The following is a 17311-nucleotide window of genomic DNA, read 5'->3' on the forward strand; positions in this document are numbered from 1 at the left end:
TGCAAAGAAGCCTCATGAAAAGATTTCCAGTGGAAGAGAAGGAAAAAGAGTTAAGAGGCTGATCTGATCCGAAACACCGTGGAAGAGCCCTGGAGTGCAGCCACCGCTCAGCTATCTGCACGAGGCTGACCTAGGCTGTGGATTAGCCAGCCACCTCCTGCTTTTAATGCTGCCGCTGCCATCCACACAGCTTCGCAGGGTGTGCTCATCACACAAGGTTCTGCCATACCCATTGCTGTTCAAAACCACTATGGAGATTTCTATAACTTGTTCAAACATGTATTCAGAGTCTAATTTATGTGTGACTGGAACGTGCCAATGCCCTTAATCTTGAGCGAGCTGTTATGATGCAACACTAAGCTTTGCTGAACTGCACAATACAAGCCTTGGAAAAGGCCACAGAAACGGGTGGGATCAGCAGGGCGCTGGACTCCAGCTCTTTGGTTCTGTGTCACCCTGAGTCTGCAGGCAGGTGCTGCCAACGGAGCGTGCGAGGATCACCCCTGCCCCTCGCTTAGGCAGAGCAGAAGGGTTGCGGGAGCCTTCAGGGCACACATGTGGATGTTGAGAAAGCCTGTCCCCAGGGTCGGTTATTCTGAGGGGATTTCCAGCAAGTATTCAGTAGATTGTATGAATCGAGGGAGTTCGAAGACACTCCAGTAGCTTTTCCTGTTTCAGGAATTTCATCAGCATTTTCCTAAGAAGGCAGCAAGGGGAATGCTTTCTTATCTGTCCATGCGATCCTGTGGTGAAGCCTGATGTGCAAGCCCAATATTACATTAAAGGAATGGCTCGGTTAACCATAGTATGGTGCAAGAATTTGCCACATCAAATGGCACTTACAGAGCATGATTTCCTACGATCCCTTGCTGTTTGTTTCAAGTTTTTTGAAAAGGAGCCATGGTAGGTGTCATGAGCTCAGTCTTCCCTATTTTGTAACCAGCAACATCCCAAACAACACAAGGAATGTGTCTTTCTGGCAAGTGTGTTTATCCTTAATCCTTCCTTTTGTATTGGGCCAGACTGTATGATCTTAGCATGTTCTAATTTCCCAGAACTGCAGAACAGTATTTGTAAATCTTGTGCTGGAACTAAATACATTTTGTCCCATTCTCATGAAATTAATAAAAGAAGTGAGGCAGATATTCTTGCATAAAGCCTGCTGTGTGGCTAATGATAACCAATCTTCTGGGTTTTCCCTGGAGGCTATTAAAAAAGAGGAGAGATGATCTAGCTGGTACCACAATGTTTACAGCTTTCTGATGAGCAGCTCTGAGAGCAGAGTCCCCATCCATCGGCGTTGTCCCTCTGAACTGTCCCTCTGGCAAACTTCCTTACAGCTATGCCACTGTACTTAAACATCTACGCACCAACGTCCCCACTACCTGACCATGGCACCGAATATCAGCTCTTTGGAGGAAAATATTTTTGGAGAGATGCCAGAAAAAGAGGTTGGAGAGGGGAGAGGGAAAAAAAAAAAGCAAAACCCAGCTCTGCTGCTGGGATCAGCTCTAAGGTCACCATAGCTGAACAACAAGAGTGGCTGAAGGACACCATCAAAGTACCTGAGCACTTTGTCCAAGGTGCCGCCAAAGGGATCACAAGAAACATAATGCAGATCAGAGGTGTCTTCAGATTGTTTCAGTGGTATCACGTCTGTGGTTGCACTTAGTCCAGAAGCATCCACAGAGCTTTTTGTAACAAGACTCATAGCAGCTTTGTCCCAGGATGGAGGCTTGATGGGCTGTGACAGAGACAGTCAGAAGAGGGAAAGTGACTGGAAACGGATACATCTTCTTTTGGGGTTGAAGAGGCACTGAAGAGGGTTCCTGTTTATAACAGCATTAATCAACCATTAGCACTTTTTGGTTGGTTCCAAAGGACAAAAGTATTTCAGGAGCAAACTCTGCATGGTGAACAGCTGGCTGCAACTGCTGACACTAAGGGTGTAGAAGGAGCAAAACCCAGTAGCAACTGTGGGCCCTCCCAGTACCAAGGAAGGCTGTGAAGAGTCTTTTCAGCACAAAGTTCAGGAAAAATTTACTGGTCCCATTTCATCTATATTCCCCTTTTTATCCGATGCCTCATCAGACAGAGGGCTCTTTTCTCTTTCTTCTGCTGTTGTTAGACTAAACTTTGGCAGAGGAAATACCTGGAATTAGATGTGAGCCCTCAGTGGCTGTAGAGATGTCTTCACTGATGTGGTGCAAGGCCTGCACTAGAGGGGACCGAGGACTCTTTGCCAATTAAAGTGATGACAAGAGGAGCTGGTGGTGCAAAATGGGCCCAGATGGTGCCAACTGAGTCACAGATTTTGACTGAGTCACTAACTGGCATGAAAATCTCTCTCAGGGGATGAGGCTGAGGGCAATGCCAAAGCCAAACACAGGGTTTGGATCTTCACCCTTTTAGTCAATGAAGGCTATGCTGCCAAAGCCACTGCCCAAAACCTGTATTTGTTAGCCTAAATACTCAAAGCAGTGTTCAGCCTTCCAGAGCTCATTGATCAAGTCCATAGGCCTGACAGCTGTATTTTGCCCTGCTGAGTGCAAACACCCATCGTAGTGGTGTGTATGAGCTCAGCCCAAGCACATCAGCCACCAGATAAAGGCTCCAGACAGATGGAATATCTTCTAGTGCCCTTCTTGGTTTCATTGGACAATGATCAATCCTGCATTACAACGTTTGCACAAAGACAAATGAAATCTATCTGTTTTTAAAAGAAAGTGTTTGGAGGATCTATGGATTTTCTCAAGCTCTACGCTGTGGAAGAGGACCTTCAGGCCTCCCTCATTGACTTAAGTGTGTCAGTCAAGAGGAGGTGGCTTCTCAAGACAAAATGAACGTATAAGAGATCTGTGAGCTCAATGCCATGAAACACAAATCCTCCAGACAAGTTCAGCAAGGTGGTTGTCTCCAAAAGGAACCTGTAACTCCATACAAAAAGTAACTATGCTGTGTTAAACTTCTGATTTTGGAATTAAATTCCTTGCTTGGGCTTGTGCAAGTACAATCTGTGCAGCAAAAAGACTTCATTTGAAATAGAAACATCTCTGTAGGTCAGAAAAACATTGAGGCACAGTCTTAAATCTGTGAACTAAAATTTAAAAGGCTTTTCTTGTTTCATTTTGTATGGGTATTATGCTGGTCACAGAACAAGTGATAAAAGGGTACTATCAGATTAAAAATAATGTATTTTTCTAAAAATTGTCATAGCTGTTATAACTAACACCTCAAGTTCTCAGAACTACGGTGTTAAAACAATCCAATTTGCATTATGCCTTTGATGATATTTGCTTAGTTGTATTCCTCTCCAGTTGAACAGTATTAAAAGATTGGTATTTTTCCTTTCAATATTTTCAATCATTAGTATTTAAAGTATTTCCTCATTTGAGCTTTGTTCGCTGGTAACTGACTGAAGTCAAGCTGAGCTCTAAGGATTTTTTAAAAAACAACCTCACTGGAGTTTAAAAAAAAAAAAAAGAACAACTAGAAAGGAAGCATTTCTTTGCAGCTTAATTATGTGTATTTAAAGCTCCAGTAGAGCTGATAATGTTGTTTAAAAAATTCTCTCTACTAAGGAAGTTACAAATTTAGCCTGAATTGCTATAATGGAAGGGACTCCAGAACATCTCATACTTTCCTTCTTAACCTGAACTTTAGCGTTGACAACACCGGGTGTTCTGACCGTCTCGTGGTTTTCCCTCATGACTCCATGAATTGCCCTAAAAAAAACCTGTAACATGGGATAGAGACAACAATTCCAGCTTTAACCTTCATCTTCTGTGTGTTTATATTTCTAACTCATTCACTGGGAACACTTTTCTACTTCAACATACTAACTCTTATCTGAAGATGATCAAAAGCAAATTGGAGTCATTGTAAATACATGGCGCTCAACTCAACTGATGCAAGTGTCTCAGGGGTGCCCCTCTTCAAACTACAACAAAGGCGCTCAGGATTTTATAAACTCACATCCACCCACAGAAAGTTGCCCTGCCATCTCCAAGGAAGTGGCATCACCCCCATTTTCATAAGTATGAAAAGGGCGCAGAAGAGTTCAATTACCCACCCAACGTGTGCAACAGCACGCCAGGAACCTGGTACCCACCCCCCTCCTCAGAACCCACAGACTCAGCTGCCCCTCTGCAGCAGCGCTTACAGAAAGCTGTACTTAGAGCATTAAGAATATAGAATAACCAACCTACCTTCAAAGAAGTCCTACATAATTAAAGTCTACCTAAGAGTATTTATGTTTTGTTCCATGCCTGAGGGGCTCTTCCCTCTCCAAATACATATGAGTTTTCTATGACATCCAATCCCTACTCCTAAGAGTCTGTGGTTAAAATAAACTGTGAAATGCTACAACATACTGCTCATAACCTGCAACTAATGGGTCTCCAAAAGTTGGCTGCTTCAGTCTTCAGCACTAACTTTCTTTAGCTTAGATGGGGAATAGCAATTCACCATGAAGTCACTGTTGAGACCATTACTGAGATTGCATTTAGTTAACTGTAATGTGAGCTAAATACTAAGAAAAAATTAAATCACTTAAAAACTCCAAAGCCCATAATGCCAATAACACAAGGGTTCAACAACCAGCTGGCTGATCAATGCCTAGACAAATATTCATTGATATGATCACACAAAAGCTTGTTTGTTTAAGAAATTGCCTACCTGTAAGGAGAGTATGGGTCAAAGCACGTCTTGGTGACTTCTGTTATCTCTGGGTTACAGCATTCCCCACCATCAAAGTTGTATCTCTCGTAATTACAATCCATGTCGCACACACCGTTCTGCTTCTTCTTGTTGAAGAGCGTGTGGCGTACGTGTCGGCAGTCTCCGCCGTCGTACCCGGTCAAGGTGTGGTTGCACTCAGGGTCACAGTTCTCATCCCCAATCTTGCTGATATCACAGTTGGCCAGGATGAGTCGGTGGCGAAGGGAAGAGTTCTTCACCTCCAGCACCTCCAGCTCCCAGGTGATGTTGTAGCGGCTGAAAGCCTCATTTAAATGCTGGTGCTGGAACTCAATCTGCTGCCGGCTGACGGTGGGGTTCTGGTGCTTGTCATCATAGAGATTTACCACACGGTAGCGAACGATTTTGTTGCGGCGGAAGCTAGGGAGCTTGTTGTAGCTGGCGATTACATCCGTGTTGTCACACACTGTCTGTCCGCAGAGAGGAGGGTCTAGGCTGGTATCCAGCAAATAGCCATGGTGATAGCTGAACTTGCTCTGAGGACTGCTGCCATCCTTCATGGGAGACCAGGTGTTTTTCACATTCAGTAAACTGTCTTGAAGAACTAGCTGAGGTAGAGGCGTGTCTTGTCTGTGAATTGCCTGGCCCATGTCCAACAAGATCTCCTTCTGAGACCGGGCTGTCCTCCAGAGGCTGAAGTGCTCTACGTAACCCCGATAGTTCTGGTTCAGGGCATTTCCTCCAACCATGAGCACCTTGCACTTCAAGGTCAGAAGACTGAAGATGCTGCCCACTTGCTCTCCACTTGTGGCCACCTGGGCACCATTCACATAGAGTTTCATCAGGTGCCCATCATACGTGGCAGCCAGATGCACCCACTGGTTGGGGAAGTAGCTGCGATGTGCTGCAATGGTGGTTACTTTGCGAGCACGGTCCGTCTTCAGAGAGAAGAAATAGCGGGGGTCTCTATTCCCCTGGTCACTGACGGTGTTAATCCCCAGGACCCATCCTCGGTCACGGGAGGTGTAAGAACATTTGTCATACAGTCCTATGTGCCCCCAAAAAAGAAATACGAATAAATAAGGATGACAGAATAAAGAAATTAGTCTTTCAATTGTATAAATATAGCTCTCTATATGTATATACACACACTCACCTACATATGCTAGAAAGTTAGTGTACAAGAAAGACATTAAATCACCTGGCGCATGATTGTGGGAGGTCAAGCTAAGACTTGCTATTAAAGGTCACACTTTGCCAGTGGCGTGTACGAATGGGATTCCCCTTTTTTGACCAAAAACCTTTTGCTAATTTCTGTCAGCAAAATGCTGTACTGTGCATTTGGCTCTTACCTTCCCTCAACCTATACGTCGCTGACTGAAAATAAGAACAGTCTTGAGAAGCAATCCTTGTCGATCTCACTCATATCTCATACCCCTGAACCCTGTATCTAATAAGGTTCAGAGCAGAAATAAGTACAAAATCTAAGTACTGCACAGTTTAAGAAACGCTGGGCAGCCGCCACAATCTTGGTAGGATCAAGCACCCACAGAGCGTGAATGTGATGTGTTCAGGCTACCTTCAAACCCATACCCAATAAAAATCAGTAAGCAAATGGCATACACTGGTATGCTGGATGTGCTGAACAAGGTGTACACCACACCACGAAAGGACGAGAAACATGCACGGATGGACACACGCATTCGGAAAGATTCCTGCCCCCTCACACACACACAAGAACAATTTGGTGCACTGCAGGGAATATACACTAATGATTTCTCTCATAGACCATGTGTGGATCCACACCTAAAGCTCTCTCAACTGGTCTTCAGACAGCTCCAAGCGGTGGGAAGAGCCCACACCTTCTCAGTTTGGGACAATTGTTTGGCAAGTTGAAGACATACATTTCCATCTTTCAGTTCTCAAACGCCAAGGGCTGCAGGAACACCCCTCAACTGAAAAAATAATCGTTAGAGCCTTCAGCACCAAATGGCCTTTCTACTATCAGCACATAGGAGGCAACCCTTCCCCCAAGCCTTCACTTCCAAAAGCCTAAACGAAAATCATAAATCTCTGACAGTTCAGTCCTCATGAAAAGACTAAATATCCCCTTACCTCACCCCTGCACCCTAACCCTCCCAGCACTACAACCAAATAACATCTTCTGCTTCTGACTAAGTTGCTCAACAGCCATCTGTTAACAATCACTCATTAACAGTGCAGTCTTGTCTAGTATCAACAGAGCAAAGGTTACAGGAGCATTCACTGTATTTTTCCTCCCCTCTCCCAGCACCCACCTTCCCCCCTCTCCTCACACCCTTCCCCTCCCCTCCTCCGCCCCCCGTAAAAAAAGTCTTCTGATGGGAAAGTTAAAAAAATTTAAACAGGCCTTTTTTCTGCGCGCTGGTATTTTGCTAGGGACTCTGAGCTCCCCCTTTTCCTGTTGCCTTTGGAAGAGAGATCCCAGGGTTCGGAAGGTAATATGTTTATTCATCTGTAGGGCGCACTCAGTTCAAAACCTTTTCGCGACCAGCTTCTAGTTTATACTGCTACTTCTGATCACGAGAAAGGAGAGGAGAACCAGGGAAGGAAAAAACAAATATGCTAAAAAAAATTACATTTGCTGGGATGGATATTTACCTGAGAAATTTGTGACAGGAGAGCCGAAGCTACCAATGACCTTCTGGAGTCTGTTTTTTAAGCGTTTTAAAATTTTTCTTTACGGAATAAATAGTTCTACAAAGCGTTCATTTTCAGAGATACGAGAGACCATAAACATCTGCATTTTTATGAATCTCAAATGAAGGTATTGTCCAACGATAGTGGGTGGATAATACTGCAATGAATGAGAAGACAGCTGGCAAGACAAGTCCCTCTTCCAAATAAGTCATTAAAAAAAAAAGTTATAAAAACCTCAACTTATTGTTAATAGAAGCATTAGAGCTGGTCAGAGGTTTTGTAAGAGAGATTTTGCCTGCCAAGAAATGCCAACATGGTGAGAGCAGGAAAAGCAATGCAGAAATGCGCGAGTCCCAACAAATCTCTCGGAGAAGGTACGGGTCATCGACACGGCCAGGGGAACCCCAGGGACTCGCTCGGCTCTCTTGACCACAAGCATAGAAGGTCAACCCAGCCCAGCCACACTCCCCATCATCTCCTGCCACCTTTGCCACCCAGTGACCGAATTCTCCAGGCCTGCGGACCACAGGGCAGCTGCACACACAATAGCTTCTCCACCTGCTTCTTAAGGCATCCAAAATCCCTGCTGTTGGACGGACAGACGGCTGGAAGTCCTGGAACAGGCTTCTGGGGTCTCCAGCTCTGGGAAGTCCACCATACACTCTTTACGGGTCAAGTTTTTTGGCTTTTTGTACTGACTGGGGCTGGAAATATTCCCCCAAAGAACTAATAAATTATTGTGGAATGGAAATTCAGTTTCCTAGCCAGCATTAAAGAATATCTTCCTCTCTCTCTGAAGTGCTGCATGATGCTAGTGATTGACCTCAGCTGAACAGATGGAGCTGCTGGAGGAATACTACAGAATAGTAGCAATCCTCCCTTGCCTTTGAGCATTTAAACCCTGATGTGATGCAACGTGTCTTGAGTTTGGCTCAAACAGCTGCCATCAATTCAAGATTTACAGGGAGCCAAAGGAGGGCAGGAAAAGAAAAAAACAGTGACAATAGGGACACCACTGAACATGCCAGTATGAAAGCTGCTGAACTAAAACAGTCTACTATTCCAGTTCCTTACATTTTCTAGTTTAGGGCAAAGGTCATTACTGAATCCATATGCCACGTACAGTATTCTTTTCTCAAACTTTTACTATTACAGACATCCAACTCTTGATGAAAAGATGGATTGAACACAAGCCCTTCAGCAGCAAGACTTGTTTTATTCTTAAGAGAAAGGAAAAAGGGTAAGAAAAGGGATAAGAAACCCACACTCCCTATAACTTGCAAGTCGTACCAGCTCTTTATGACCTTCTTTTGCTGGTATGCTGTACCTACTTTCCCAATCCTTCACTTACTTTTGGCTTTAGACTAAGAATCCTCCGGCTAAGGGAGTGTCACTTTTCCGTTTTGTCCCCAGCACAATGAAACTAATTTCAGCTGGGACTTCGGATGTCATAATAAAAGAATTTATTACCTCTTCTATGACAACTAATAAGGGCAAAGCCATTGGAAGAGGGACATGTGAAATAATTGCCAGAACTTCTGAAAACTGAATAATTTGATGTTTTCACAATTTATTTCAATTTAGTAAAAGGTTCCATAGCCATGAGTTATTTCTCAGACATAATTAAGAACATTTTAAACAAGAGGCCTCTTTTACCCCAAACAAGGCTGGTTTTGAGCAAAATCACCCCTCACAATGGTTGACACTCTGAATGTCAAAATTCAGCTGTGACCACAACCAACATTTACATGAAAAACATACAGAGTTTAGATTCTTATTTACACTGAGAATTCTTTACAATAATATGGTAAAGGACATTTTTAGCTACTTAAATATCCCTTTACAAACCAAGAGTGGTGTAAAGAGGCCTCATGGTAAATGAGACTCAAGCCAATGACTGCAAAACCACAATTTGGCGAATATGCCTGAAGTTTCTGAGCCAAGAAATGGTGCGAAATAAAACTGATGTTTGTTTTCCCCACAGCAATTAGATTAAAAAAATATGTACAAGTTTCATACAGCAGCAAACAGTTTTCCTCACTTCTGCTTGCCCTGAGTTGCTAGAAAGGGATGGAGCTACAGCTGAGAAGAGTACTGACAAGCCCTTCTAACTCCTTAGTCTGAATGGTTTTTTTCCCCCATACAGCTCCTGTTCCTGAAACTCAAGGGATTAAAACATAATTCTACCTTTTATTTTAAAAAAAAGAAGAGGCGTTAGTTCAGCTTTCCAGTAAGAACCATTGGTAACCCTCCTTCCCCACAAAGTGAGTCACTTTTCAGACAACTCCAGAGAAGTGCATGAACAGGGTAAGGTGCCATGTTCCTGTTGCTTGGCCAAAGACAGACTTTGATGGCCCACAAGGCTTCTTGCAGTCCCGTGATGTTTGTCCCTTATGGGAAAAGTAAAATCCTAGGCATCAAAGGAGGGGGAAAAGCTGGAAAATTAAGCTCCAAAGCCCCAACGCCAAAAGCCAAACAGAGAAAACCAGAAATATAGTTGCTCCCCTTTTTTACAAGTGAAATCTCAACGTTCTCGCTACTGACCCACAACTGCTCCAGTATACGAATGTCCGCCTGACCTCTTCCAGGAGGCCCTAACCAAGGCCAGTGTATGATTTATATAACTCTGTTTTCAGGGCTCTGCTGGGGACTTAAATAAAGCCGCATCCTTGCATGGGCCCTGTGCGCTGGACGGGATTTGGCCGCACGAGCACACTGTGTAGCCTCAGCTGCTGAACTTCTGGAAGAAAGTCCTGGGTGAGGACACGAGGCATTGCTGTAACCAAGCTCACGATGCCGAGATTGGAGCAGATGTTTATCAGCAGCAGCCACAGAGAAACGGGAACTCACAGCTAGAGGCTGTAGCTGCTGGAGTCCTAAGTAGCTCGCTCTGTGGGCAGAGTTTGAAAGAAGAGAGGCCGAAGTAGCCCATGCCAGCTGCTGTAATCCACTTTAATATTATCAATAACAGACTCCAGGCCTCCCTCTCTCACTTCAGTGCAGTTTCTTGTGTCTTGCTAAGAGCAATCTTCCCGGTAATCAGCCCAGCCATAAAATTACCTAAGGATTTAATTCTGTATGCAGAAAGTTTCCCCACTTTGCCGAGCAACTGGAAGGAAAAAAAAAAAGAAAAGAAAAAAAAAAGGGACTTGTTATGCTTTCCTTTCCAGGAGCTGAGAGCTGAGAGGCTGGGGGAAGGGGAAGAAGGAGGTCAGTTTGACTTTGAACACATCAGGTGTGCTGCGGAGCCCGTCACAGCCGTGCAAGGCAGAACGGAAAACAGTGCCCTGCACTTCTGAAAGTTGGCCATGCCTGTTTTGCTGGGGGACTACAACCAGAGGTGACAGGACTCAGTTATGAAAGGGGAATTTAGGTCAACAATCAAAGCTGCAGTCAGGGGGCCCAAGAACAGGGAGCTAAAGGTTGGGGCTGTTTTTTTCTTTAGCATGCTTTAATCGTTTAGTATCAAAGCACAGAGGAACGCTTGAAAGAGCAAATATTCTACAGGAACCTATAGAAAGCTTTTATCTGTCCAGAGGAAAATAATTAAAACCGACAGATTTGGGTTAAGTATCCCCATGTTCCATGCAATTGGATAAGTCAGTGAAGATCCACTGGAGCAGCCCGAGTTCTGCACTGGATATTTCATGGTATGACGTTGAACCCAATATACTTTTACAAAAGGGAGAAATAATCTCTCCTTTCCTTTGCCATGCTTACCCCAGCCCCCACTTCCTTCCATGATAGTTAAATAATTCAAAGTCCGGAGTACTTAAGGCAACATCTCTGTCTATACCATTTCCGACACAGCTAAGAGGCCTCCTGAGGTCGCCCCCTGAGATGAGGAGTGGCTCAAGCAAACCACCTGAGACTTGCTCAGGTGGCATTGTACTACTTAAGCGAGCAAAAAGGGGATGTTTGCTGCTCCTATCAATCTAGCTGAATTCACACCAGATATTCTCATTTACAAGCTACGCAATAGGATTCAGATCTGAGGCAGAAAGACAGAGTTCTTTTTGTTTTGACATGAAACACAAGATCTACATCACGTAGAAATACAGAGTCTAATACAGCTATGCCTATTTAATGTTGAGAACTTGGCCCAAGGCTCTTTGCAATATCAAAATCTTTATATTGTTGCCATTTAGCATTAAATTAAGCATATATCTGTACTGTCTCTCAAATTCCCAGTCAGTCATATGCTCAATGAGATACCTTGAAGCCTGAAAACAGGGAGGTGAGAACAGCTAAAACAGCAAAACATGAATTTGTAGTGGCTGGTTAGTTTTGAACATTACATAAATCCTTCCCTTCTGATAAGAAAATCCTGTAGGCTGCAACAGAGCAGCCACTGGCATGGACAATCACATTAGGGACACTTCACTGAGCCCATTGTGAGAATATACCCACTAACAGTATACGAGAGCTTAGTGCAGATAGATCTGGTAGGCTGGGGCTAGTGAGAAATTATTAGATCGTGAGGATTTCGAGGTGTAAACGAACACACAACGCTGCATAACCAGATGGCACACAGGAGCGAGCTTCAGTCCTTGCAGCATTATAACAGGGTCATCCTTGGACTGGGTATTGCTTTTGCAAGGGCTCCTCTGTATACAGTATCAGCGTAAACAAGTATTAGTGGGAAGGTTGGCTTCTTATCTAGATCTCCCTAAGCATTTCACAACAAAGCTGCAGAACCAGTGGAGACTGGTACTTGGTTAACAAACTGCGGCTCTTTATGATCTAATAACTAGGTTTAGGCGGACTTTTAGATGGACGCACATCCTTCGCAAGGGTCAAACTTCAGTCCCTGCTATAAAGTCTGGGACCACAGGAACATTCCAGAGATCAAGGGTAAGGATTTTCTAATATCTACAAAACAATTTCTTTCTCTGCCTTATTGTCAGAAACAACCAAATATTTTTGGTTGAAGCTTGGAAAACCAGTATGTGTCCATGTTATTAGACATGACATTAACACATGCAGACATAGGGACAGTACTAAGATAGTACAGGCAGGCTTCGTTCTGATACTATAACTTTAAGTCGTGAACTCTGCAGCCATCAGCATGTTCCTTCAGAGAATCACTGGTGTATGTCATAAATATGGGAGGCTTCGCATCAGGCTGGATTGAGACAAGAATTCAGGTTGGCGGCTGCCAGTTTTAGACACTCTAGTGTGGCCCGTTGATAATAAAGCAGAGTTTAGTGTTTATGAAAACCCAAATATCCTTCAAATATGGGGAATGGAAAGCTCTCAGTAGGTTTGTTGGTTTGACTCGAAGAGACTCGAACACACCTCTCAGCTTCCAAGCTTATCTGTGCTCACTGATCAGCAGCACCAGGTTAGGAATTAACCATCCCAAGGAAGCTGAGGCAGTGTATTCACTGTTAGAGAAAGCCAGCGTTAACATCATTCTCACTTCAAAAGCAGATGTTGCAAAACACACGGCTACCTATCAAGAGGCATGCATGAAAATTATCCATCTTTCACAGACACGTGCACAAGTAACACACACAAAACTGGAGGCACACACAAACCTGCAAAAAAGGACATAAATACAATGGCACACCAGCAGAAGGGTCGCTCTACGCACACAGACGAATGCGTAGACTTCCACGTCTCCTCCTCCCCCCTGCAGTATTAGCCAAATACTGATTAGCTATCAAAGGTCTGCAGATGAATATTCTCGTGTGCATGCTAACACGGAGCGGCTTTCCTCCCTTTTGTAAGGGTTAATGCTTGAGAGCAAACACAGGGAGCATCTTCTACAGAAGGAAGACATGTAAGTACCATATTCCAGGCAATCTAAATGATAACGGGGTATTTCTGGGCTCATTTTAGAAAACAGCAGAGCGAATTGATCATAAACTGGGTCAAGATAGGTCAGCATACCTCAGTGCAGATCAGATGGCCAGAGCATCCCAGGAGGAAACGTTCTCCTGGAAGGATTATTAGGGGCACATCTGTGCCATCAGATGACCGTGCACAATACCCATCAGCTCACTGGGAGTTCAATATGGCATTTCCTTTCAAAATGTGCTTTGTGCCTGGCGAGCACTGCAAGTCATTCAGCTGCAGCAGCGGCCAAGCCCGTAGTCATGCTGGAAAAACGCCCAGCGTGCTGCCCTATGGAACCCCGCGATGGCCAGGAACGCGGAGCAGCGAGAAGTGGAAGCCTACGCATGAGATCGCTTGTGGTGCTGATCAAAATACACAGCAAGGATTGAAGGGGGGACAACACCACAGCTTGTTTTGCTTTTTAGAATTCCCTTGTCTCTGACCTTTACAGCAGCTTTAGGGCAGCACTGGAACCAGCTGAGCAGTCACTACTCCAGCTGCAGGGAGAAGAGCTTTTACACCATTGCACAATGCCTGTGTGGTTGCGGGGGGGAGGTCAGGGCTAGAGAACAAAGAAGGAAATCTAGTGGCACCTAAATCAAACATTATGATCAATGAGGGAGTGGGAAGAGGACCTGGGGAGCGGGGACAACCTTACAACCTTTCCAGGATCAGACAGATGGCCAACATCCACATTATTACAAAAACAAAACAAAAACAAAAAATTCCATGAATTCAAACTAGGGCACCCTGGGAGGAGACTGTAAAAATCACATCATGATAGCTTAGATTCATCTTTGTAATTGAGGGGCATTTCCACATGAAACAGTTCTAGTTATTTAATTGGATTTTGAGAACATTCTTGGGCAGATATTTTGTGAGTACAGAACTGAGTAGTTCCAGCGCGTTTACACTGATTTATCCCATGCAAGGTCTTTGCCTCTGTGAGAATTAAATATCTTTTTGTAAAAATCTTAGATCTTATCCAGACTCAAATATCTTATTGCATCTGTCTTTCCCATATGATTGCATCTGTCCTGTACTAATAGCAACAACTGAGGAATTTACCAACCTTAAAAGAAACGTCTCCGATGCAATACACAGAACAGCAGGCAGTAACAGCAGGCGGGACGGAGCTGATTGTGCCTGCTTTCTGCTGTCGCTTGTGAGAGATCCGGGCCTTCTCCAATCATGACTATTTCATGCCTCAAATTCCCCGCTCCATACTTGCATACAAGTTCCAAACCCATACACAAACCACAGAGATATTTCTGCTTTCTAGGAAACATCCTGCTGAAAAAACCTGCCTCTCTAACATGATATAACTATTATAGTATGCATTCCAGATCGGCTGTAGTCACCACATACTAACCTAAGTATATAATTTTAGAGCTCTATTTTTCTGCTCAGTTTGAATCCAATTTCATTTGTTTTGGTATGATTTTCCTCCTGGAAATACCTGAGCCTGTATTTCTGCTCTACAAATATCAGTGATCACTTGATCTGTGAGCACAAATAAATAGACATCTAAAAGAAAATTCTCACACAGATACTCACGATGTCTTAGAAGTGTATAGAAACAAGTTCACACCTATTAAACCAAAGGCTGTAGCTGAAAATTCAGCCTTTATTTCTTAAAAGACAAGATGGGACAGCGATGGGCAAACCTCCAAAAGGTCATAATTCTACTTCGCTTTCCATAAGCGTTGCCAAAGTCAAATGCTTCTCAAAAGTAATTGACCTTCTCAAGTCTGCAGAACTGGGAGAAAAATGTAAAAGAAACAAGCTACCTTGGAAGATTTTTGGCAATTCTTGTGTTTAGCTGAGCAGCAGGAAATATCATATGTCCAACCTTTCTTATGTTATTTCAGCCCTTCCACTTCTGGTTAAATTTGGAACCGAAGAAATGAAGACTAACAAAATAGCATGTACACGTACTACTTTCTCTGTGCATAGGCCTATACACACATGTGCACATGGGGTTTGAGGGAGCAGGCTGGGGCATTTCGAGCACTTGGCTGAAATTTGAATTTTGAGGAACAGTCTCCAGCTGGGGATGGCTCAAATGAAACGAAATCCTGTCTCAGAACACTAATTACCTTCGATAGTTCTTTGGTCTGTATTTTCTCTTGGCAACACAGCCAAAGTCACAGGAGTAGCTCCTTTCAGCATAGCCTACATACCCTTCGGGACTGCTGTTCTGCCCTGAGACTGTGAGACAGACCACCCAGCAAGGAAATGACAAGCAAAAGTCACCCCGAGCTTATTCTCTGCTTTCTCGGTCACTTCTTTAACGGATGTCTGCTGCGTTAGCTTCACAGTCCTGACATTGTCAATGCTCCAGCTTCCAGAGGGAAACTTTGATTTTGCTCCCTGAAGTTTGTTTTCTGGAGGTAAATTCTTGGCTTCATTGAAGTCAACAGTAAAACTCTTACTACCTTCAATGAGAAAAGATTTCAGCCTTGATTTTCAGCACACCGGGCTGTTGAAGGGGCAAAGTCAAACTGTTGTTCAGCACACCATGCCAGTTAAAGGTGACAAAATCTAAACAAGATTAACACATGAAACTGAGCCTGACAATTCAATTGTACTGATACCCAGGAGACCCTACAAAGAGCTGGAAATATTATGGTGATTAGAAATATCCTACCAGTGCCAAGGAGAATCCACAGAAATACTGGAAAATTAAAGGATTTGAAATTAGCGTCCTAGTGCTACCTGTGCTTTACTGTTGGCTTCAATAACTTTTGTAGTAATAGCTGAAAAACCCAGAACAATCTGACATTAGAAGCACTCAGGCACAATACATCTGAGGACTGAATTAACTCCTCTTTAAAGAACTTGTAAGTTGGAAAAACACTGACATTTCATTTGAAAGTTATGGAAACAGTCCACCATTTTACTCAGAAAGGTTTTTCAAGGATTGACTACTCTCAGGGCTAAAACACGGCCTTTTCTCTCTGTTCTGAAGTTGCTTAGTCTCCGTGTGCATCCATTAGATTTACTCATATTGTCTACAATTAGATTTCCAACCTCAAATTATCAGATTAATATTCCTCAAACATATACTTAAAGATAATGATCAAGTCACCTCTTAATCTTCTTGAGTCAAATACTTCCAGACTTGTTACAAATCATATAATTATTGTCATTGTTAATGTTTTTTCTCTAACTCCTCTTTCGTACAACATTCCTCTTAAACTGCGGACACCAGAACTGGACAAAGTCCTTCAGCGGCAGCTACTCCAGTGTCAGTACAAGGATAACACAACCTCCCCAGTCCTGCTCAACGCTTCCTTGTTTACACAGCCAACGATGACTCCAAACCTTTGGCCACAGCATCCCACTGGCAGCTCACATTTACGTGCTTTATCTATTCCAAGAGGCAGTTACTCCTCCACATTTAGCTTCCAGGTGAAAGACCCCTCCCCCACCACCCATCCTTTATGTATGACCTGCCGCCCGTCTTTCTGTATGTATGACTTCACATTTGGCTTTAGTCTAATGCATACTGTTTGCATGTTCTCAGTTTTTGAAAACACCCAAATGAGAGTCCTGTTTTGGTCATTGTTTACCACTCCCTGAACTCTGCAACATCTGCAAATTTTATCAGCGCTGATTTTATGTTTTCTTGCAGGTTGTTGACAGAAAATATTAACTAGTAAAGAGCCAAGATTGCATTGTGCTGAATAGGAGGGAATGTGGCCAGAGTCACACTGTTCAGGCAACAGCTCTGTTTTTCAGTAGGGGAAAATAAATACCTGTGATACTCACGAATACGAGCTTACACAAGTCAAGGGAAAAAAGATGGGACAAATAGATAAGTAGGAGATTGGCAAGATATGCCTCTGTCTTTTTGTCTCTTTGGCATTCTCAGCCTTCTCTTTATAGCAGCAGGGCGCTGCAGGGACCTAGCGCGACCCTGGCCAACGGGAATTCTTGGCTAGGCATTTCTTCTTTTTGGTACAATGGAGTGGCATTTGCCATTTACAGCATCACACATGATCAAAGCGCTGCACTGATGATATTACCTCATCCTTACAAGCAGCATCCCTCTGAGGGCTGCTGAGAACCATTATTCCACCTTCACAGG

The 17311-nt window shown here is 43.7% G+C and overlaps 1 protein-coding gene across 1 annotated transcript in view; it reads right to left on the minus strand.

The window, feature by feature from the left end:
- The window catches only part of PAPPA (pappalysin 1), a 183823-nt gene that overhangs the window by 151816 nt on the left and 14696 nt on the right, over positions 1–17311 (minus strand). Inside the window, exon 2 of the mRNA XM_009501274.2 lies at positions 4678–5746. Coding sequence (XP_009499569.2) covers positions 4678–5746 — 1069 coding nt within the window. The remainder of the gene's footprint in view (positions 1–4677; positions 5747–17311) is intronic.

The sequence above is a fragment of the Phalacrocorax carbo genome, chromosome 18, assembly GCF_963921805.1.
Source record: "Phalacrocorax carbo chromosome 18, bPhaCar2.1, whole genome shotgun sequence".
In the NCBI taxonomy this organism is placed as follows: Eukaryota; Metazoa; Chordata; class Aves; order Suliformes; family Phalacrocoracidae; genus Phalacrocorax; species Phalacrocorax carbo.